We start from the raw sequence: 22777 nt of genomic DNA, 5'->3' as shown, positions 1-22777 counted from the left end.
CCGACTAGACGGTGCCCACGATTCAAGGGGAAAGCACGTCTCCATGGCAGGTGCCTGTGCTCGTGCGTATTGGGATGCCATTCGCCTAGGTTCCACTAGGGGGGGCGTCTTCTGCAAAGAGTCCCTATGGGCTGTGAAGGCGGATATCCCAGAAAGTGGGAGAGGAATCACATCAACCCCAGGAGGGATTGAAGATGGGGGAAGAGCCCCCACCTCAAAGTATTGGCTTATTTTATTGAGTTTAGATCCCACCACCCTTCCATTTTAGGGATACACAAACACAGACACGCGTACGTAAAGGTTAAAACCACCGAGTTCCTTTCCGATTCCTGGAGAGACCACGATACAGAGTCGCGGGAATGTAGTTTAAAACACCAAGGGCTACAGTTTTCATGTTGTTCAAGTGGCAATTCCGATTGCATAGGAACCCGTGCGAAGAGCGTGTCTCTGTGGCGCTTTGGCTTTGAAATCATCTCGCTCCCTAAACACACGCAAAATAAAATCAAGTTTCTAGCAATTGTGGAACCTGAGATACGAGGCAAAATGTACGGGCACTGTTCTCATTTTGTGGGATGAGAAATTGGCCGGCTTCCCCTTTTCAGTACTGCCTCCACCCTCCAAAATCCCTGCAGATGCCCCTTGAGCACTCACTGCTTCTTCACCCGAAGCTGTTTCCAGACTGCGAATATTTTGCAGTGTGTGGAGGGGGAAATTCAATTACTCACCTGCAAATTCAGGGTGCACAATTAAATTTGGATTTGGCGCTGTTCAGCAACAATCCTACTCACCCCCCGGCAGATATTTTTACAATAAGGAAATTGAGTGCAAAACATACTAGGATGTGTGGGGATAACGCGTTGACCCGACGGCGAATGACAGGCAGAAATTCAACCCTTTTTAGCCACCTTCAAATTGAGGGCTCTGCTTGGGAACCTGAAATGAAGGTTGGGTGGAACTCTTGGATTTTTCCCCAGTGCATTTTTTTGCAGTGAATAGATTACAGTATCTGAGAATTCACTTCCTGCCCAAACACCCACATCACTCACCCCCCACTTGACACCCCCCCCCCCGCTTCACCTCTGGTGGCAAACAGCCTTTTGAATTACTTCTCTTTTTAAAGCTTGGAGGAAGACACAGGGGAGCTGCAAGGAGCAGATTTCTTCAGCCAGGAGGATAAGTGCAGCTGTCAAGTCTGCAGGGAAAGGTGAATTTAAAGGGGGAAATTGTGGTTAAGAAGGAGCGAGGCAGTGGCAGCAAGATCAGGGAGGGAATAAAACTGCAGGAGGGGCAGGGTGGACCGAAGCAGGGCTGAGGAAACCCAATATTGTCTACTCTCCAGCGGGTCTCCAGAGGTTCAGACAGCAGCTTTCCCTGCCCTGTCTGGAGACTCCCGGGATTGAACCTGGGATTGCATGAAAAGCAGATGCTCTACCGTTGAGCTACAGCCTGCTTCTTAGAAACGTTGGTCCATCTACCTTTGTGTTGTCCACACTGACTGACAGCAGCTCTCCAGGCCCTCAGGCAGCTCTACCTGGGGATGTCAGAGGTTGTACTTGGGACCTTATGCATGTAAGCTGAGCCCCACACCACCGAGCTGAAGAACACAGGGCTCTGCCTTTTACAGAGTCAGAAAATTACCCCTTCTATCACAGTATTGTCCACACTGACTGGCAGCAGCTCTCCAGGGTTTCGGACAAGAGACATCTCCCAGCAGTACCTGGAGACGGAACCTGGGACCTTCTGCATATACCACTGAGCTGCCCTGCACTTCCCAGTTTATCCTCTCTTCCAAATCTTAAAACAAATAATAAAGCAAACATACCCAAAGGAGTGATTGCGGAAAAGTTGAGAGGTGACACAGTTATATACGGTACTTTGGGAGGTTGCTATAGAGCAGAGGTGGATTAGCTTGAGGCTTATGTGACCTACTTTGTTTCCCCCCACTAGATTCCCCAAGACCCACTCACTGGAGCCAAGTGTGAAAAAGAATTCTGAGCCTATCCATCACCACACGAAAAGACTCGCTGCCGGCAATTCCCTGGAATTTGCAATTCTAGAGACCAGGAATGTCTGGACTGTGGCTGCATTAAAATTGATTGTTCTGAGTGAGGTGGAAAGCTCATTTCTGAACATTATTATAATTAACAATTAGTCTCTGTTCTCAGAAGGGTGACTGCAAGGCAACTTGCAAAAAGGATATTCTCTTGTGCATCTATTTCTCTCTTCCTCCCACCTCCCTCAAAATTCCTTTTAGCAGAAATACCAGTCTGCAACACCATCGGTCTTCTATGCTTTCTTGGAGGACTCATTTACAGAGAGATTCATGGACCTTGAGGAGTGACTTTAGATGAAGAAAGCTCTTCAGAGGCTGGATGATCTTCATGACATTTGAACAGTTCAATGGAGACCTTGAGAGTGGAGGTGAACATGTCTGTGGATGAAGGGGCAGCAAAGGCCCCAGGATTGCAGAAGGGAGAGCAAAACACTCCTACCATCAAATTGTGGACAGATCTGGGGGGAACAAAAGCCCCACACCTTGTATGCATCAAGGGGATTGGAGAATCACAAGCTACGGTCTATCCACAGCAGGTGAAACATGAACCAGAAGAGGAGCTTCAGGAACGCTGGGAAGCCCAGTGGCAGGAGTTCCTTAAGACGTTGCAGGCCCCTCACTCAGGATGGGGGAATCATCAGGTATCAGAGGGGCCCTCCCCATGGGAAGATGCTAAGGCCTTCCTGGCCTCCTTTGAGCAAGTAGCCTCAGCCTGCCGGTGGCCTCTGGACAAGTGGGTGACCCTGCTCTTGCCGGCCCTCAGCGGAGAGGCCCAGCAGGCCTTCAACAGCCTCAGTGCCCAGGACAGGGGAGACTACGGGAAGGTGAAGGCGGCCATCTTGCAAGGAGAGTCCACTTTGAGGGAGAAGCAGCGCCAGCACTTCAGGCAGTTCTGCTACCAGGAAGTGGAGGGGCCCAGAGGCGTTTACGGCCAGCTGAGGGAACTTTGCCGCCAGTGGCTGAGAGCGGAGAGACACACCAAGGAGGAGATCTTGGAGCTGCTGATCCTGGAGCAGTTCCTGACCGTCCTGCCCCAGGATATGGAGAGCTGGGTGAGGGAAAAGGGCCCAGAGACCTGTGCCCAGGCGGTGGTTCTGGCAGAGAATTTCCTGCTACAGCAGAACACGGTGAAACAGGAAGGAGAGGTGAGGGGAGTTCGATGAGGGTCATACTGCTGGTCCTGGAATGTGGATTCAGGAGAGAGCTGATGCTTTAGCATTTGTATTTTTTGACAGTCAACAATTCTGTGGTTCCCTGTTGTCTGAAGTGTGTCACTGTCCCAGAAAAGACACCCATCCTCTCTGATTTTAATGGCTTAGCAAGAGAGGGCAGGAGATAGATTATTGTGACAAGAGATAAGAGCAGCACTAGCTTCTTCTGCTTTGTGCCACAGTGTCCCACCTAGGAGAGGAATGCATCCCAGGCCAGCCCACCTGGCTGTGCCCCTGCAGGGGTGTCCATGTCTCCTGCCTGGGGTCCAGAAATCTAGAGCTGAGGAGGAGATGGGAAGTACTAGCATGTCTGGGAGCATCTTCTCCTGTCCTGAATGGTTTTTCTGATTGCTGTTTCAGGGCCTGTGGCCCTTGGGTGTGGGACTGGCTGTGAATCACTCCGAGGCAGGCTTGGCTCCACCACCAGAGGCCTGGGAAAGGCAGTCATTCAAGGAGCTCAAGCAGGAGCAAGATGAAGAGGCAAGCTTGTTTGGTAAGGATTCATTGTAATCTAATTGCTGAATGTTAACACGCTGGGGGTGAAGACTCATTCCTATTTCTGTAGCAGAGTCCCTGTCTCCAGCATTCTAGAGCTACCTGATGAGCATAAAAGGGGAGCTTTTTAACGACTGACCAGAATTTGATGGCTTTGTTGATCTGGGCCATGACTCAGTGGCAGAATTTCTGCTGTACATCAGAAGTTCTCAGGTTCAGTTCCCAGCATTGCTACATACCACAAGCTAGCTATGCAAGTGTTTGGATTTTGTTCAGATTAAGGTCTTTTCTGAAATAAAAATTGATTCAATTTAGACTATACAGTCATACCTTGGGTTACAGACGCTTCAGGTTGCACGTTTTCAGGTTGCACACCGCGCCGAACCCGGAAGTACTGGAACAGGTTACTTCTGGGTTTTGGCGCTCACACATGCGCAGAAGTGCTAAATTGCTCTTTGCGCATGCGCAGAAGCGCTGAATCGCAACCTGCGCATGCACAGATGCGGCGCTGTGGGTTGCGAACACTGCGGGTTGCGAACGTGTCTCCCACATGGATTACATTTGCAACCCGAGCGTCCACTGTAGAACCCTTTGTAATAATAGTCCATACATCCTTCCCTTCTTAGTATGTTTTGTTATTGACTCAGTAAATCACACACTTCTTTACTGGCAATTGTGATTTTTAAATCAATTTTTATTCCATTTATTCCCCTGTAACCTGTTGTTGTGATTATTACTTCGATTTATATACTCCCCATTATCAAAAGATCATTTTTTTTAAAAGTAATATTTATTAGGAGTTTAAAAGTTAAAAAAAAAAAGAGTTAAACAAAGCAAAACAATACAATACAATACCTAAAAAACAAAAAAACACTGCTTATCTTAACAAAACAAAAACAAGAACAAAAACAAAATCAATTAAAAACACATCCAATATTTTCATATCTTGTCTTTCATTTACTTGTTTCAACGACCTCCTCACACCTCCCTTTTTTGTATTCTAGTTCAGTTAGCTATTTCAGCAAATCCTTTCCATCTTTCTCAGTTTTTGTCCTATAATTTATCTTAACACAATCTAACCTTATTTTTTCCCCCTTTAGCCCATTAACAGTCTATTTTTACTTAATTCTTTATAACATTTCTGCTAAAGCCATATAACTTCATTCCAGCATCCTTCTAACATTCATTAATTTTACAGTGTTTCTGTAAATAGTCTTTAAATTTTTTCCAATCTTCTTCCTTTTTTTTATATATATAAATTTTTATTGGTTTTACAAAATTTTTAAAACAATACAAACATATAAAAAGACATACAAACACGTATAGTTTCATGACCTTTTTTTCATAAACCTTCTTTCTCGGACTCCCCCATACCTCCCCTTTCTGCATCCCAATGTCCAAAATTTTCCAGCAACTTCTAAATAGTTCTGTCAAACATATGTCTTCTTGATCTTTCCTTCAGTCTAATCTTATATCGCTGTAACCCTTTCTTTCTCAAAACCTCGACATTCTAACATTCATCAAGTTTATAATAGTCCTTAAGATAGATTTTAAATTTCTTCCATTCTTCTTCCGCCGTCTCCTTCCCCTGGTCGCGGATTCTGCCAGTCATCTCAGCCAGTGTCATATAGTCCATCACTTTCATCTGCCATTCTTCCAGAGTGGGTAAGTCTTGTTTTTCCAATCTTCTTCCACCGACTCTTCTCCCTGGTCTCGGATTCTGCCAGTCATTTCCGCCAGTTCCATGCAGTCCATCAGCTTCATCTGCCATTCTTCCTGGGTGGGTCCATTATCAAAAGATCCTAGGACGGTGTACAACATTAAGAACACATTTTACAGAACATCAATAATAAAAGCATTATTAAAACTCAATAAAAAGCATAACAACAGACAGTATAATACTAAAAGAAACATAATAGCAGGCCCCCCTCTCCCTGGTTTAACAGGCCGCAGATTATTTAAAGGCCAGATGCCTGGGTAAAGATGAATGGTTTTTCCTGGTGCCTAAAGACAAATAATGTTGTTGCCAGGTGAGCCTTTCTGGAGAGAGCATTCCACAGTCAGGGAGTCATTATTAAAATGCAATAAACAATTACTTATACAAGACATGTGGCTCTGTTTATTCCTGCAGGTGACGGGCAGGTGTATGAGAACCAACTTGATAATCTTCAGCAGGGTGATTCTGAGGAACCAGCAGATGCATCACTGCAAGGAGATGACATCTTCCATTATTGCAAAGAGGGAAAAAGCCTTGGGAGTCAGGAGGGACTGGAGAGCAAGTGGAGAACCAAACCTGAGAAGTGCTCAGATGAAGCCGTTCCTGTCCATGAAGGTAACTTAGATCAGGAGGAAACCGGAGCCCACCCCAAAATCCACCGCTGTCATTGTGGAAAAAGTTTCCGTTGGAGCTCAAATTTCAGGGTCCACGAGAGAATCCACACTGGAGAGAAGCCGTATAAATGTGCCGAATGTGGGATGAGTTTCCGTAAATCTGCACAGCTCAAGGCCCACGAGGGAATCCACACTGGGGAGGTGCCCTTCCGGTGTTCCATGTGCCAGAAGAGTTTTACAAGTGGCTCAAACCTCGTTGCCCACGAGAGGATTCACACTGGAGAGAAACCGTACAGGTGTACGCACTGCGGGAAAAGTTTCCGCCAGAAAGGCACCCTCACGACACACGAGAAAATCCACATCGGAGAGAAACCTTTCAAATGCTCGATCTGCGGGAAGAATTTCCGTCAGAAGGGCACGTTGACGACGCACGAAAAGATCCACCTGGGACAGAAGCCATATAAGTGCTCCGAGTGCGGGAAGAACTTCCGGACCTCTGCGGACCTGAGGGTCCATGAAAGGATTCACACTGGAGTGAAACCATATCAGTGTGCCGTGTGCCAAAAAAGTTTCACCGACGGCTCAAACCTCATTACCCACGAGCGAATCCACACAGGAGTGAAACCATATCGGTGTGGGCGCTGTGGGAAGAGCTTCTGCCAGAAGTCAGGCCTTATGACACACGAACGAGTTCACACCGGGGTCCTCCCTTACAAGCGCCCGGCTTGTCGGAAGGGTTTGGCCGGTGGCGCAAGTGGAAGTTCGTGTCAGGAAACGAATCCCGGAGACAAATTGCATATGAGTGCTGATTGTGGGGAGGGCTTCAGTGACATAGGGCATGTGAGAAGAGAAGAGCCAAACATCAGAGAACAGCCGTATGGGCTATTGGAAAAGAGTTCGGATGGAGCATCGTCCTTCTGACACTAGAGAGAATCCAGAACGCAGGGAAGCCATTTGTGTCGAGACCGTGGTGGGGAGCCTTTGGCCCTGCAGATACTGCTGAACTACAAATCCCATCATCCATGCCAACTGGGTGTGGCGTTGGAGTCCTGCAACATCCAAAGGACCACAGGTTCCTCACTACTATGTTAAGGCTTTGTTAAAGGGTTAGGACAGCCTTCCCAACCCAGCACTCTGTAGATTAAACTCCATTCAGCCCCAGCAACCATGGGCAAGAGTTGGGGATGATGGGAGTTGTGACCCAAGAACTTCCAGAGGGCACCAGGCTGTGGAAGCCTGGCCAGTAAGGCAGGGTTGGGAAACTTGTGGCCTTTTAGATGGTGTTAGACTACAGACTTCCCTCTGCCCCAGCCAATAGAGGTGGCCTGGAGAGCCCACAGGTTAACGCCTTCCTGCCACAAGTATTTGGAGCTTGGCTATGAGATAAGTTGCATCAGTGCTCTGACTTTGGAAGAAGCTCCCAATGGACAGCTGATGCTGAGGAAGCCTGAAGATGAGTATCTGATCTTCATAAAACTCACAGTAAATCCCCAAAGATTGGAGCCCTTAAACCCACACAGAGTGGGTCTGCTTTAGTCAGACTACAGAATTTTCTGAATGTTTACACAAGAGAGGAACTTTTATATTAAAAAAAGTGACTAAAGTTCAGTGAGAAGCTTGCATGCTAGTGATAGGACAATGTACTTTTGGTAGGACTGGGAAGAAGTGTTGACTGTGACTAACATTTTCAAGTTTCCAATTCATGTATTATTGTCTCAATAGGGAATTGTGTGCAATTAACTTCCTTATGGCTGTCTTGGCTTCGGGTGGGTGGGAAAGGATCCCTTCCACTAGGAGCCCATGCAAGTGGTAGGAGCCAGAGAGCACTTACATCCACCCTGCCACAGACTGGACCTGAATTGGGAACGGTACCCATGGAGCCTGGCCAGTTAAGGCAAATGGGGCCCACCAGCCTCAGTTTGCCCTCAACCAGCCATCACCAACCCACCTTCCTTATTACAGCCCGTCCAGTGGATAGCCCTGGCTGTCAGCTCCCTCCTCCTTAGTTTCCGTGTTGTGAATATAGAACTCAGCAAGGAGGAGGACAAAGCAAAGCTAGAATTAATTGGCTGGGCCAGTCATTGTCTCTGGTGCACCTAGTGTTGGGCTCCCTGCTTCCTGCCCCACCAGTCCCAATGAATGCCAGCCACTACCAACGAGTATTTATAAACTTTTTTTCATAACCTATTAGGATTTAGGGGTGAGCACGGAGGTGGCAAATTTCACTGATGACACCAAATTGTTTAAAAGGTAAAGGTAAAGGGACCCCTGACCATTAGGTCCAGTCGTGGCCGACTCGGGTTGCGGCGCTCATCTTGTTTTATTGGCCGAGGGAGCCGGCATACAGCTTCCGGGTCATGTGGCCAGCATGACTAAGCCGCTTCTGGTGAACCAGAGCAGTGCACGGAAACGCCGTTTACCTTCCTGCCGGAGCGGTACCTATTTATCTACTTGCACTTTGACGTGCTTTCGAACTGCTAGGTTGGCAGGAGCAGGGACTGAGCAATGGGAGCTCACCCCATTGGCAAGTCCTAGGCTCTGTGGTTTAACCCACAGCGCCACCCGTGTCCCTACCAAATTGTTTACAGGTGATTAAAAACAGAAAGGGACTGTGAAGAGCTTGAAAATTATTGATCCAAACTGGGATGAATTTACACTGATGGGATCTGAGCTGTCGATGACTGGCAAGGAATGGGACCTTGAGGTCGTGGTGGAAAGTGCAACGAAAATGCCAACCTAGAGTGGAAAAAAGGCAAATGCTATGCTAGGAATCATTAGGAAAGGAATTGGAAATAAAACTGCCAATGTTGTTATACAAATCTGTGATGGAAAAGGTTCAGAAAAGCAAAACCAAAGTGATCAAGGGGGTGGAGCAAGTCCCTTATGAGGATAGGTTATGATGTTTGGGTCTTTTTCGTTTAGAAAAAAAAGGCCCTGGGGGGAGCGCAGTAGAGGTATATAAAATTATGCACATTGTGGATAGAGAGAAGTTATCTCCCTCTCTCATAATATGAGAACTCGTAGTCATCCAAAGAAGCTGAATGTTGGAAGATTCAGGAGTAGCAAAAGGGTTAAGTTCTTCACCAACTTGGACTCCTTTAAAAAGGTAGGTTGAATTCATGGAGGATAAGCCTGTCGGTGGCTTAGCCAGTCATGATGCAATAAAGGATACAATAAAGGAACTGGAGGCCCCTCGACTGTCCTCGGGTGCAGTATTGGACCACTTTGACCGGATATCCCCAGCCGATGTGGACAGACTCCTCCAAGCTGGAAAGCCCACCACCTGTCCTCTTGACCCGTGCCCGTCTTGGCTGATTAGAGCGTGCCCAGACGAGGTGCAGGCCCCCCTGGGGGATATCATCAATTTGTCCCTTGGCACCGGGATATTTCCAGGGGAATTGAAGGAGGCAGTGGTGCGCCCGCTCTTAAAGAAAACATCATTAGATCCCTTAGATCTATCCAATTACCGCCCGGTTTCGAATCTTCCATTCCTGGGTGAGGTGATTGAGAGAGTGGTTGCTGAACAGCTTGGTAGGTTTCTGGATGAAACATCGGCTCTCGATCCATTCCAGTCCAGCTTCCGCGCTGGTCATGGGACCGAGACGGCTCTGGTCGCCCTAACAGATGATCTCCGCAGGCAGCTGGATCGAGGCGGGTCGGGGCTGCTGATTCTTCTAGACCTGTCAGCAGCCTTCGACATGGTCGATCACGAACTCCTGGACCACCGCCTTGCCGACGTGGGGATCCAGGACACAGTCCTTCAATGGCTGCGCTCGTTTCTCTCTGGTCGGGGACAGAGGGTGGCGCTTGGGAGGGAATTGTCATCGTGCCACTCCTTGGTGTGTGGAGTGCCTCAGGGTGCCATTCTCTCCCCGATGCTTTTTAACATCTTTATGCGCCCCCTCGCCCAGCTTGTCCGGAGTTTTGGGCTGGGTTGCCATCAGTATGCCGATGACACCCAACTCTATCTGTTGATGGATGGCCATCCTGACTCGGCCCCAGACACACTGACCAGATGTCTGGAAGCTGTGGCTGGATGGTTACGTGGGAGCCGGTTGAAGTTAAATCCCTCGAAGACAGAGGTCCTCTGGCTGGGACGGGGCGATATGGGATTGAGGGGGCAACTCCCATCTCTTGCGGGGGTGCAATTAGTGCCAGCATCGTCCGTTAAGAGTTTGGGTGTAATCTTCGATACCTCCCTCTCTATGGAGGCGCAGATTACAGCTATAACAAAGGCGGCATTTTTTCATCTCCGCCAAGCTAAGCAGTTGGCTCCTTATCTCTCTTGCCCTGACCTAGCCATTGTGATCCACGCGACGGTCACCTCCAGGCTTGACTATTGTAACTCGCTCTACGTGGGGCTGCCCTTGAGACTGACCCAGAAACTCCAGCGGGTGCAGAATGCTGCGGCGAGACTCCTTATGGGGTCTTCGCTGCGAGATCATATTCATCCAGTACTATACCAGCTGCACTGGCTCCCGGTGGAGTACAGGATCAGGTTTAAGGTGCTGGTTTTAACCTTTAAAGCCCTATACGGCCTAGGACCCTCGTACCTACGGGACCGCCTCTCCTGGTATGTCCCACAGAGAAATTTACGGTCTGCAAATAAAAACATCCTGAAGATCCCAGGCCACAGAGAGGTTAGGCTGGCCTCAACTAGAGCCAGGGCTTTCTCAGCCGCGGCTCCAATCTGGTGGAAAGCTCTGTCACAAGAGACTAGGGCCCTGCGGGACCTGACATCTTTCCGCAGGGCCTGCAAGACAGAGCTGTTCCACCAGGCCTTTGGTCAGGGCGCAGCCTGACCCCCTCCTCTGGCCATCTGCACAGAATTTTGCTTAATGGTTGCCATCAATTTGATTTTAATTTGATTTTAATTAATTTTATAATGAATGTTTTTAGAATGTTGGATTATTTTGATTGTTGTTAGCCGCCCTGAGCCCAGCTTCGGCTGGGGAGGGCGGGATATAAATAAAATTTATTATTATTATTATTATTATTATTATTATTATTATTATTTGGTACCTCTATAGAATCTGAGGTAGAATATGTCATGAATACCTGTTGCCGAGGGAACAAGAGTGAGAAGCGCCTGATTGGCCACTGTGGGAAATAGAATGTTGGGCTATATTGAGCTAGCAAAGGCTCTTCTTATGTTCTTAACCCATTCAACCCTTACCCAGCCCTGAATTTCTGACAACAATGGTGCATTCCGTATGCTGTATATGGAAATGATGTGTGTTATTCCTTGTGTTTAAAACTTTAAAAAATAAATATGGCCCATTCTCAAGCTGAATTTTCTTTTCTAGAAAATTTACTGAAGCACTCTTGTTGCCTCTGATTTTTAAGGACAACCTGACAGAGGCAAACAAAGTGTCTCTCAGGGCTAGTTCTTACAGGGCAAACCTGTGTCACTTCGTTTATTTTTGAAATTTCTATACTACCCTTCATCAAAAGACCATTGGATAGTGTTTTGGGTTTATACCCACACCTACACCTGCACACCACACATTCCTAAAATTATTTGTAAGTCATATGAAATTACAATAAGAGCTATGAAAACATCAATAAATACTGGTTGGTGAAAATTGCAATGCTTTGTCTCAATAACACTGCTTCTAGGAGATGTCTAAGAGAAGACAAAATGATTCCTGCTGAACCTCTACTTAGCAGGGAATTCCACAGGGCAAGGCCTGCCACACTGAAGGCTCAGAAGAGGCATCCATCCATCTTGGGAGCCGATGGAGTGCTCCTTTGAGGGTGAGGTCAAGCTGTTGGAAGGTCGCAGCTCCTGTTGTGGCTCTAGAGATGATATGGGAGAGACATGTTTTGTTGCAGCTGGGGAAGATGAAGACGTCCAGTTGTGCTGTTGTAGATGCACCCATAGTATTTCTTTGCACTCCTCCCAGCGGTCATTTCTCCCCTGATCACTACTATGGATATACAACTTTACTGCCTGTCTCCAGGCACTGCAGTCTTCTGCAAGCGATTCCCACAGCAGGGCGAAAGGGAGCATATATGCCATATATTTGACAACCATTGTCAGAAACTCAGATATATAAGCTAGGTGCCAGATGACTCCTTAAACCAAGGTTACAGTCACCAGAACAGAATGTCTGCTTGCCATTTTTTCAAATGATGGACCGACACTGGTTGATTCTCAGATAAACATCTGACTAGTTCAGATGACAACTTTGAGCTAGGTTAAGAACACTGAGAATTTAAAGAAGAAAAGTTACTTGATCCAGGGACAGTCCACGTATATATTTGCCTATTCCTACCTCTTTTTCTTAATGGTGACACGGACCATTCATAACATGAGAATATTCTTCACAACTGTGGGCAGGGCAGTGGGGTGGGGTAAATGAAGACAAGCTACAACAATTAACTATAATATTGTTTACTGCTCCTGTGCAGGCTGCACAGGGGGGGAAATCATTCTTATTGTTCAGATAGAATATATCTGATAGAATTCTACAGGATGTGGTATTAGTGTGTGAAAACACTGAGGATCCAATGATCTCTAGATGATGCAGATGTCAGGCAAATAGCCAGGTGCGAAATGTGCCTGTTGCCTGGCTAAATTCTTATCAACACTGATTATATATATATATTCAACTGAGAAACACACACACACACACACACACACACACACACACACACACATTGTTAGGCCATTCACAGCAGCAATCCAAAAACAAAAACCAGTTGTTCCAAGTTCACATAGCTAAGATGCAGCTGCAACATGTGCTTTTTGAAACAACCGATAGGGATGGGGGAGGCTTCCAAAAAACAAGATACATTCAGCCCAGCCTCTCCACCCAGAAAGCAGCTGAAGGGTTAAATCCTTAGAATTCCACTCGGATTCCTAGCAAGGCCTGGAAACCTGAGAAATCTGATGCACTGCAAACCCCAAAGGGCTGCAGTTTTTATGGTTCTCCAGCAACATTTCTGACTCACAGTTGCAGTTGGCAGAAAAGCAGGAGGAAATTGCCTAGGAATTAAGGTGTTCTTTTCTATAAAGGTCTAACAAACAGTTTGAAATGAGCAGAGGAAAGAAAAAAGTACAACACAAACTTGGCAAGGCTGATTCTACCCTCCAAACGTCTCTTATTTCTGGCATATTATTTGGAGCGAAGAGTTATACAAGAAACCCCCGTAGGGAAAAGCTCTGTCAGATTTGACATTTTCTTATTCATTTTTCTTTTGAATAAAATTTTTATTAAAAAAAAAGAAGACATTTTCTGCTCGTTCTTCCTATGCTCAACAGGAACCAGGGGGGTAAAAATAATTTGGTGGATGCGTGAGAAAAATCCTGGTTGGATCAGCAGGACGTAGGCCACCATAGTCCAGCACCCTGTTCTTACGGTGGCCAGATAGATGTTGCACTGGGAAGCCTGGACATGAGCCCAACAACCAAACTCTCCCCTCCCTGTGATTTACAGCAACTGATATTCAGAGGCAGAACAGAGCCTTCCCAAGCTAGTAGCCATTGCAATAGTGGCTGGTGCTCCCTGGGGAAGAAGGCAGGGAGCCAAAACAGCAGCCTAAGCCACTGACAGGCAGAGGCAACTAATTCTAGTTTTGTCCCTGGCCCTCTGGAGAGTTGCACAAGTGCAACACTGACACTGAGACTGAACGGCAGGACCAACCCCTGGACTGGTTATGAATTAAGAAGGCAGGCAGGTGAGGACTGGCAGACCGAGACCATTATCCCCAATGGATTTTGTTTATTTTTTTATATTTACCGCATTGATGATATCCCACCTTTTTCTCCAAGGAGCTCAAGGAGAAGGGGCACCACACGGTTCTCCCCCTCCTCATTTGATCCTCACAACGACCCACTGAGGTAGGTTCGGCTGAGAGAAGGCTGTGGCTGGCCTAAGGTCTCTCAGTCAGCTTCATAGTTGAGTGGGGATTTGAACCCTGGTCTCTGAAGGTCCTAGTCTGATGCTCTAGCCACTGCGCAACACTGGCTCTCTGATATCGCTATTTCATTTTTTAAAAAGATAATGAGCTTGTTTGCAAGACACACAAAACCATACAGTGAGAACCATGAAAAAATGAAAGCAGTAATCAATTACAGTGGTACCTCGGGTTAAGTACTTAATTCGTTCTGGAGGTCCGTTCTGAACCTGAAACTGTTCTTAACCTGAAGCACCACTTTAGCTAATGGGGCCTCCCGCTGCCGCCGCACCGCCACTGCACGATTTCTGTTCTCATCCTGAAGCAAAGTTCTTAACCCGAGGTAATATTTCTGGGTTAGCAGAGTCTGTAACCTGAAGCATCTGTAACCTGAAGCGTATGTAACCCGAGGTACCACTGTAATCATTGTGCAAAGATGCATTCTTATTTGCCTGCACAGGCCTGGCAGAGTAGAAAAATTTTCAGCAACGTATTTAAAAGCTGAAACCTTTGAAGTTGTCTCAGCGCTCTGTGATTCTATTTGCTTTAGTGGAGATCCCTGCATTGCAGGGGGGTTGGACTAGATGACCCCTAGGGAACCCCTTCCAACTCCGTGTTTCTATCTTCCCTTTTGGAGCTGTCCAAGTTAGTGGCTGTGACCACATGGCGTGGGTGCGAATGCCACTGTGCTGTGCAATGAGGCTGTTTCTTTAGCCTGTCCCGAAAGAGACTTTTTCACCCTTCCTGCCTGATTTATTTTGAAATAAGAACAAGAACTGCAGCCAAGGATGCCCTGCACTTTTCCTCAGATGAAGAAGTCCAAGGAGAACCGGAAATGAAGGCTCTTGCTTTGGGGTTTTGTTTTTTTTAAAGGCTTGTTTCCTTTCAAGCACCTATCTCTTTGTGGTAAACAAAGGGCATCCACTTCCTGCTCCCTCCCCTCTTGCTCCCCTCTGGAGGGAAACTGGCTTTTGAATATCTTCTTGCTGCAGAGAACAGGCTGCCAAGCCGGGAGAGAAGTGTGCGGAAGTGCCAAGGCTGCGAGGGAGAGGTGAGTGAAAATGGGGGGGGGGGGACCTTAAAAGGGGAGGGGGCAGGAGGAAGCTGCAGTTGGATAGAGAATGCAAAATTGCAGGGAAAACAATGAAACTACTGCTGCAATCCCAGATCCTGGGAGAACAATGGGACAGCAGCAAGAAGATTCAACCTCTCTCCTAATAATAATAATAATAATAATAATAATAATAATTTATTTATACCCTGCCCATCTGGCTGTGTTTCCCCAGCCACTCTGGGCGGCTTCCAACAAAGTATTAAAATACAGTGGTCTGTTAAACATTAAAAGCTTCCCAAATCAAACCAATTCCAAACAGCCTGCTAAAGAGCGATGTGGGGGAACCTGTGGTCCTCCAGATGTTGTTGGACTACAACTCCCATCATTCCTGACTATAGGTTGTGCTGGCTGGGGCTGATGGGAGTTGGAGTCCTAATAGCATTTGGCTGGCCCCAGGGGTTTCCCGCCCCCAAATCCCTGCTGCAAAGTGCATGCTAGTGCAGAAGTGGAAAGATGTCACAAGTGTACACACTAAATCTTAGAATCACAGAATTCTTGAGCTGGAAGGGATCCCAAGGGTCATCTAGTCCGACCCCCTGCAATGCAGTAATTCTGTCCACAGTTGTCCCTGGGTGGGCTCAAACCAGCATCTTTCTAGAAGCTACGTAAGGTTGCTAGGCGTTGCACAGATTTTGTTGCTGTGTCTAGGAACAGCAGCTTCAGCCTCAACTGTTAGCGCACGGCAGTACCACACCACTTAAACTACACAGGAGCAGGTTGTTGTTTTTTCTCCCACTGGTCAGTTGGCAAGCCTGAGTTGCCACCTTTTCTTCAGCTTTCCTGATTGGGCTCCTCTGCTTGCCGCCAACCTTAGATAGACATTAGAGTGAAGTTTTGCACTGAATGAGAAATCTATTATTTGAGGGAATGCCTGTTTCTTCCTTGAGAGGTGGTGTGTTCCCCTTAACGGGAGGTATTTAATAGCAACCGCCTGTTGTGGAAACTGTGCTGTAGTTGCATTTTATGGCTTTCACTAATCAGGGAGTTAGACTAGATGAGAGGAAGATCCCTTCCGTCTCTGTGGCTCCATTCACATCATACATTTTAAAATAGGATTGTATCACTTTAAACTATCATTTTTTTCTGTCAAAGAATCCTGGAAACTGTAGTTTCTAAAGGGTGCTGAGAGTTGCCCCTTATTCATCTCACAGAGCTACAGTTCCATATTAGTATAAACAGCCCCTTTTCTTGGGAAACTCTGGGAATTGTCAGGGAACTCTGTCAGGGAATTGAATTGTGTTATCTGCAGTTAATATCGTTACCAGTGATGAGTTTATTTTGCATTGTTTAAGAATAAATAATCCATGTTAGAGTTTATTTCCTCTGAAACACAGTCATACCTCAAATTTATATTTAACCTCTGCAAGTTGCTCATACCATAACATATAATGGAAAGTGTGCCACAGTTCCATTGATTTATTTGCCCATCCTTCATTCTTCTCCATCAGTTCTGGGGCTATTTATATTGGCCTGTCTTTCTGGACAGTTGCAGAGAAATAATCCTGAAATAATGGATAAGAATCATCTTGAAATTCTGTCAATCTCGATTTGATTTCAGATGTGTGGAACACACTTTTCCAACAATAGTGTTGAGCTCGACGCACCTTGCAACAGGAATAAAGCATTTGAAAATGATGGGTAAATAACATTAAAAGAAAGGAGCTGTCTCTTAGGACAGTAGTGTTTAGTCTGTTCTAAGCTCCTTGCACCCAGAGAGCTACCGTAGTTTATCAGGAAGGTCCAGACACTTTGTGAGGGCAGGAATATCAGTTGCTTTGCCTGTGGTTCCCATAAATCTTGTTCCCTTTCAGGAGAAGCCTGCAACACCCTGCAACTTATAGTTTCCTAGAAGACTGTAATATAGCAAGAGATTCATGGACTGTGAGGAGTGATTTAGAGAAAGCCCACCAGAGGCTGGGAACTCCTCCTTACATCTGAACAGTTCAATGGAGACCTTGAGAGTGGAGGTGAACATGTCTGTGGATGAAGGGGCAGCAAAGGCCCCAGGATTGCAGAAGGGAGAGCACAACACCCCCAACGTCAAATTGTGGACAGATCTGGGGGGAACAAAAGCCCCACACCTTGTATGCATCAAGGGGATTGGAGAATCACAAGTTACGGTCTATCCATGGCAGGTGAAACATGAACCAGAAGAGGAGCTTCAGGAACGCTGGGAAGCCCAGTGGCAGGAGTTCCTCAAGACGTTGCAGGCCCCTCACTCAGGATGGGGGAATCATCAGGTATCAGAGGGGCCCTCCCCATGGGAGGATGCTACGGCCTTCCTGGCCTCCTTTGAGCAAGTAGCCTCAGCCTGCCGGTGGCCTCTGGACAAGTGGGTGACTCTGCTCTTGCCAGCCCTCAGCGGAGAGGCCCAGCAGGCCTTCAGCAGCCTCAGTGCCCAGGACAGGGGAGACTATTGGAAGGTGAAGGCAGCCATCTTGCAAGGGGAGTCCACCTTGAGGGAGAAGCAGCGCCAGCACTTCAGGCAGTTCTGCTACCAGGAAGTGGAGGGGCCCAGAGGCGTTTACGGCCGGCTGAGGGAACTTTGCCGCCAGTGGCTGAGAGCGGAGAGACACACCAAGGAGGAGATCTTGGAGCTGCTGATCCTGGAGCAGTTCCTGACCGTCCTGCCCCAGGATATGGAGAGCTGGGTGAGGGAAGGCAGGCCTGAAACCTGCGGCCAGGCAGTGGCCTTGGCAGAGAATTTCCTGTTGCAGAAGCAGAACACGGTGAAACAGGAAGGAGAGGTGAGGGGTGTTCAATGCTGGTCATTCTGGTGGTCCTGGAAGGTGGATTCAGAAGAGAGTGGCTGCCCCGATTTTTGCATTACTTTATTGGTGCCAATCCAGTTACAGCTCAGATGGTTAGATAAATGGCATTGGAGTTGAAGAGATACTGTTGCCACTAGCATTTTAGATCAGATTTTTGCAGCTAGCTTTCTGGGGTTATGGTGGAGTCAGCTGGGATAAAGTTCCTCTATGGAAACAGGAATACAAGAATATACCAAGTCAGGCTCAGTACTGCTGACAAGTGACTGGCAGCAGCTGTAGAGATGACCCTGCTGCACGTTATATACCACTTTAAACAGCCATGGCTCCCCTCCCCCCCCAGAATCCTGGGAAGTGTAGTTTGTTAAGGATGCTGAAAGTTGTTAGGAGACCTTATTCCTCTACAATTCCCAGAGTTCCCTGGGAAGAGGGACTGTTAGTTAAACCCTCTGGGAATGGATTAATTCTGTGAAGGAAACAGGGCGTCTCCTAACAACATTCTGCATTACCTGTAGTCTCTCGACCAAGTGCAAGGGAACCCCATACTGAGTGGAATTTTTGAGGAGAAACCAAATATTTGCCTCTCTTGGAGCACTAATGCCTTGATTTTTCTTTAATTGCAGCTTCAGATGTCTCGACCTCAGGGGATCATAACGGCTGTGGATTCCTCTGAGGCCAGCCAGGTCTTGCCCTTGGACACCTGGCAGAGGCAGGTTTGCCAGGCTACTGAACAGGCGAGAAAAGGAGGTAAGGACACAAGGGGTAAGACTCAGGTTGCATCAGAATGATGGAAATTTGATTGAATGTTGTAGCTAAGGAAGTCATACTGTTGGCGCAAGGACTTCCACCTGTGCCATGGGACTTCATCTGCTCTCTAGAGATGAGAAGGCCTGGGGGAGGGATAGAAAAATGGGGGGACCCAGTTTTGCTTTAATTTTAAATGTGACGGGCACCACATTCTGCTTATTCTTGTAGCTGATGGGCAAATGCGCAAGAACAAGATGAAGGAGCCTCATCATGGATGTTCTGTGCAGGTGGCACCAGAAAAGCGCTCCTTAGGAAGAGGCGACATATTCCAGTATCACGACGAGGCCGCAAGTCTTCAGATTCTGCGAGAGTCGGAAAGGGAGCAGGGAAAGGATGCGACAAAGAGTTTTGCCGAAACTCTTTCTTGTTTGGAAGGGGGCTCTCGGAGGCAAGTGGCCATAGCCCAGAATAACACCCTGCATGGCAAGGGAGAAAAGGCCCAGAGTGACCTCAGAGGAGACTCCAGGTGGAGCTCAGACATTCGCATAATCCACCTGGTTGAGAAACCAGGGCAATTGCAGTACCGAGTGGAAACCTTTGGTGAAAGCTCAACCCTTTTGGCAAGTGAGAGAAGCCCCCAGGGAGAGAAGACGCATAAGTGCACCTACTGTGGGAGGAGCTTCTGTCATAGTGCAAGTCTTGCAGCACACGAGAGAATCCACACAGGTGAGAAAATGGGTGCGTGTCAGGCTATAAGCTGCATTCGCTGGGCAGGAGAACTCCATGGGTGTCTGAGCAGATTGGGGGCTGAATTGAAGGAAGTCCCCATTGCCATCCCTGGCAGATCCAGATAAAAGGATCTGGGGTTTTTTCCTGTCCCTGAAACCCATCCTTAACTGCACTGCCACAGGAATATTCAATACACGGCTAAGGTAAACTGTTAGTCTCACTTGATATAAAGTTGCTTAGCAATGTCTGGGTTCACACTGACCCATTTGCAACGCAAAAATGTAGTTTTTCTCATTCCAGAGTCATTCATGCTCGTCCTCAGCATGCAGATGGAACAGGTGATTGCAATCTTGGTATACATCCATGGCTGCTATTTTTTAATTGTTATTTAAATATATTGGTTGCTTTGTTAACCTAGGTAACTCAAAGTGAATTACAATATATAAAAATGCAAACACGTACATTGAAATAAAAAACAAAACAAAGACAATCTAAAAGACAATCCTGTTTTTATAAGACAGGATTAAAACATTCCACCAGGTCAAGTTGGCCACAGATAATTAAGAACCAAAGGCCTGGCAAAAAAGACATGGGTTTGCCTGGTGCCCAGAGCTATGTAATGATGGTGCCAGGCAAGCCTCCCCAGGGAGAGCATTCCACAAGTGGGGAGCCACCACCGAAAAGGCCCATTCTCATGTTGCTACCCTCCAGACCTCCTGAGGAGGGGGCACACATAGGTCACGATGATTCTTTACTTGCTCTGTTGTTGCTTTTCTTGTCTTGTGAGACCCTTTGGACACATTTCTGTGGAAAAGCAGCATGCAAATTTAATGGGTCTCCTCTCGGTGGGACTAGTATTGGATGCAACACAATGTCTTCTTGTCTTGATGGCTACCTCAGGATAGGACTAGAACTAGATACAAACTAATAATTAAAATAATGTGGAAAACGGGTGAAGATACAGATTTTTCCTTCTTTGGGACAGAGAACATTTTTGCTTTAGTTGGGGTTGGACTAGATGACCTGTGGGGTTCCTTCCAATTCTACAATTCTGTGATTCCATGTTTAAATTCGAGGAACAGGACAGAGATTTGCAGCTGTTGGAAACTCTTAGCCAGAGGAAGGATTTCACATCAAGGTTCTTTTTTTATATATACACATCCAGGAGCACTTGAAACCGCGGGACATCGCCTTCAGCAGGAAAGCTCAGAACAACTGGAGCTAAGAGAGTTGAGAAGAGGCAAGGTTTCGCGTCATGGCAAAGAGGGAGTGAGGCCTGCGGGTCAGCAGGGGATCAGGCCAGAGAGGAACGTGGATGGAGCTCTTCCCAGTAAAGGAGGCGACTTGGGGTGGGAAGAGGGCAACGGTCACCAGAGGCTCCACCACTGCCATTGCGGAAGGAGCTTCAAGTACCGCTGCAACCTGAAAGCCCACGAGCGGACCCACACGGGAGAAAGGCCCCACAAGTGTTTGGACTGTGGGAGGAGCTTCGGCAAGGGTTCCACGCTCCGGGCTCACGTGAGGACTCACACCGGGGAGAAGCCGTACATGTGCTCCACCTGCGGGAAAAGGTTCACGACCAGGTCGGGCCTCCTGACCCATGAGAGAATCCACACAGGGGAGAGGCCCTATAAGTGTTCGGACTGCGGGAGGAGCTTCATCCAGAAGTCCTGCCTTCTGGCCCACGAGATAAGCCACAAAGGAGAGAAGTCGTACAGCTGCTCCGATTGCGGGAAGAACTTTGGGCACAGCTCAGGCCTTCGTGTGCATCGGAGAATTCACTTGGGAGGGAGAACCACGGAGAAGCTCTGACTGCGGTGGAACAAATGGACAAACCATGGTTAAAGCAAATCATGGCTGAGCGTTAAATGTGCTAATGCGGTGTCTCTCTGGAGCTACAAATTTGTGTTGTTAAGGCAAAGGAGTCTTTCAGATATCAGTAGGTGATGGGTGAGGACTGAGATCTGGCAGTTGTGGAGAACACAAAAAGCTTTGTTGAACCGGATTTACCCCCCTGATTCTCCCAGATAAAACCTCGTAGCTCTTATTTCAGCAGTAAACTGGTGTCTTGAGCTGTACCATTTCTGACGGTAGCTGGGAGCTCAATATGTTCAAATACTTCACTATTAAAAAGAAGCAAACACCCTGCATCTAGAAAGCTAGTGTGCCAATGAGAATCATTTAAGCCCAGGCACACTAGTTTTCTATATGCAGGGTTGTTGTTTTTATGCATTCAGGAACATGAGTCCTCCCCCTGCAATCTGAAATGGTACTTGCCAGAGGCAGATTTACCCCCTTGAGGTGAACCAGACCATAGCTGGAATTGTATCTCTTTTGACAATTTTTTACATTGTATGGATGCTTTTTATTTATTTGCCCCTGAAGAAATCGGACACAAGAACTCCAACCCCACCTGCAAATATGAATGTAGAGGCAGAGCACTCAGCCTTCTTTGAATTGCTGTCATAGATAAAATTTTATATGTATTTATTTTTAGTGAGTTGCTGTTCCAATTTGTATTATAGAAACTGATCATTTTATTTTTCATGTTTTAAAAGCAAGGTCTTTGCACTTTGGGCCAAACAAACCCCAACACTAACAGAGTTAGCAATGCCAGTAACTAGCCAGCGACAAGACCTTGAGGTTGTGGTGGATAGTTTTGATGAAGACATCTATCTACCCAGTATATGCCACAGCTGTGAAAAAGGCAAATTCCACCCTGGGAATTGTTAAGAAAGGAATTGAAAATAAAACTGCTGATATAATGCTGTTCTACAAATCTATTGTGGTAAGAAAAATACTACTCCCTTTCACTTATGAAAGAGCCTGTATGAAGTCCTTATGTAGGTTCTCTATCAGTAGGAGAAAATAACTGAGGCAAAACAGAGTATTGAGAAGCAAAGCAGCTAGTAAGCCTGATCTTTATTAAACTGTTGCAACATGCAGGGGAGGAGAGGAACCCAGAACATTGGTGTGCAAGCTGTTATATAGACATTTGAAACTGCCTACCCTGTACCTCAAGACCACCCCCCAAAACATCACACATACATCACAGAAAGAGGTGGTCCCCAGCAGAAATTTGAGTGTGTTGCTTCTACCTGATATCTGATTGCCTTTTCTGGGTAGCCTGGTCATTCCTTTGAGATGGTAAATACTTAGTTCCTGAATCTCTTACGCATATTGATAGTGTGCTCAGCTTAACAGATACTTGCCAGACCGTATTTACAGGGAGGTGTAAGCCCCTACAGTCCAAAGACAATTGGAAAGCTTTTCCCATTTTCTTCCTCCTTGCAGAGAAATATTTGAGGTCAATTTGGGAGAGTCAAAATGGCTTCAGAATTGCCCTCTGGCCAATAAAGCGAGATGAGCGCCGCGACTCCAGAGTCGGCCACGGCTGGACCTAATGGTCAGGGGTCCCTTTACCTTT

General features: G+C 47.0%; 2 protein-coding genes across 2 annotated transcripts; both read left to right on the top strand.

The window, feature by feature from the left end:
* Window positions 1–992: 992 nt before the first annotated feature.
* LOC308469498 (uncharacterized protein) lies at window positions 993–7830 on the top strand. Its single transcript, XM_080992045.1, has 4 exons — window positions 993–1204; window positions 1948–3198; window positions 3625–3757; window positions 5891–7830. Exons 2-4 carry the CDS (start codon window positions 2401–2403, stop codon window positions 7009–7011), a joined length of 2052 nt encoding a protein of 683 aa, XP_080848171.1. The 5' UTR covers window positions 993–1204; window positions 1948–2400; the 3' UTR covers window positions 7012–7830.
* Window positions 7831–14169: 6339 nt separating this feature from the next.
* Window positions 14170–22118, top strand: LOC308469493 (uncharacterized protein). The gene is made up of 5 exons (XM_080992032.1): window positions 14170–15043; window positions 16918–17853; window positions 18498–18621; window positions 18850–19347; window positions 20516–22118. Exons 2-5 carry the CDS (start codon window positions 17053–17055, stop codon window positions 21160–21162), a joined length of 2070 nt encoding a protein of 689 aa, XP_080848158.1. The 5' UTR covers window positions 14170–15043; window positions 16918–17052; the 3' UTR covers window positions 21163–22118.
* Window positions 22119–22777: the final 659 nt, after the last annotated feature.

Source organism: Podarcis pityusensis (genome assembly GCF_964106645.2).
Source record: "Podarcis pityusensis genome assembly, chromosome: 2".
NCBI lineage: Eukaryota > Metazoa > Chordata > Lepidosauria > Squamata > Lacertidae > Podarcis > Podarcis pityusensis.
The sequence above is the reverse complement of the archived record's forward strand: the minus strand, read 5'-3'. Positions and strand labels throughout refer to the sequence as shown.

What these genes read in the sequence shown, in the direction of transcription:
- LOC308469498 (XM_080992045.1), top strand. Translation starts at nt 2,401, where the DNA reads ATGGAGACCTTGAGAGTGGAGGTGAACATGTCTGTGGATGAAGGGGCA. An exon ending in CGGTGAAACAGGAAGGAGAG is followed by an intron (nt 3,199 to 3,624) that starts GTGAGGGGAGTT and finishes TTGCTGTTTCAG; the next exon opens with GGCCTGTGGCCCTTGGGTGT. An exon ending in TGAAGAGGCAAGCTTGTTTG is followed by an intron (nt 3,758 to 5,890) that starts GTAAGGATTCAT and finishes TTATTCCTGCAG; the next exon opens with GTGACGGGCAGGTGTATGAG.
- LOC308469493 (XM_080992032.1), top strand. Translation starts at nt 17,053, where the DNA reads ATGGAGACCTTGAGAGTGGAGGTGAACATGTCTGTGGATGAAGGGGCA. An exon ending in CGGTGAAACAGGAAGGAGAG is followed by an intron (nt 17,854 to 18,497) that starts GTGAGGGGTGTT and finishes CTTTAATTGCAG; the next exon opens with CTTCAGATGTCTCGACCTCA. An exon ending in TGAACAGGCGAGAAAAGGAG is followed by an intron (nt 18,622 to 18,849) that starts GTAAGGACACAA and finishes TTATTCTTGTAG; the next exon opens with CTGATGGGCAAATGCGCAAG.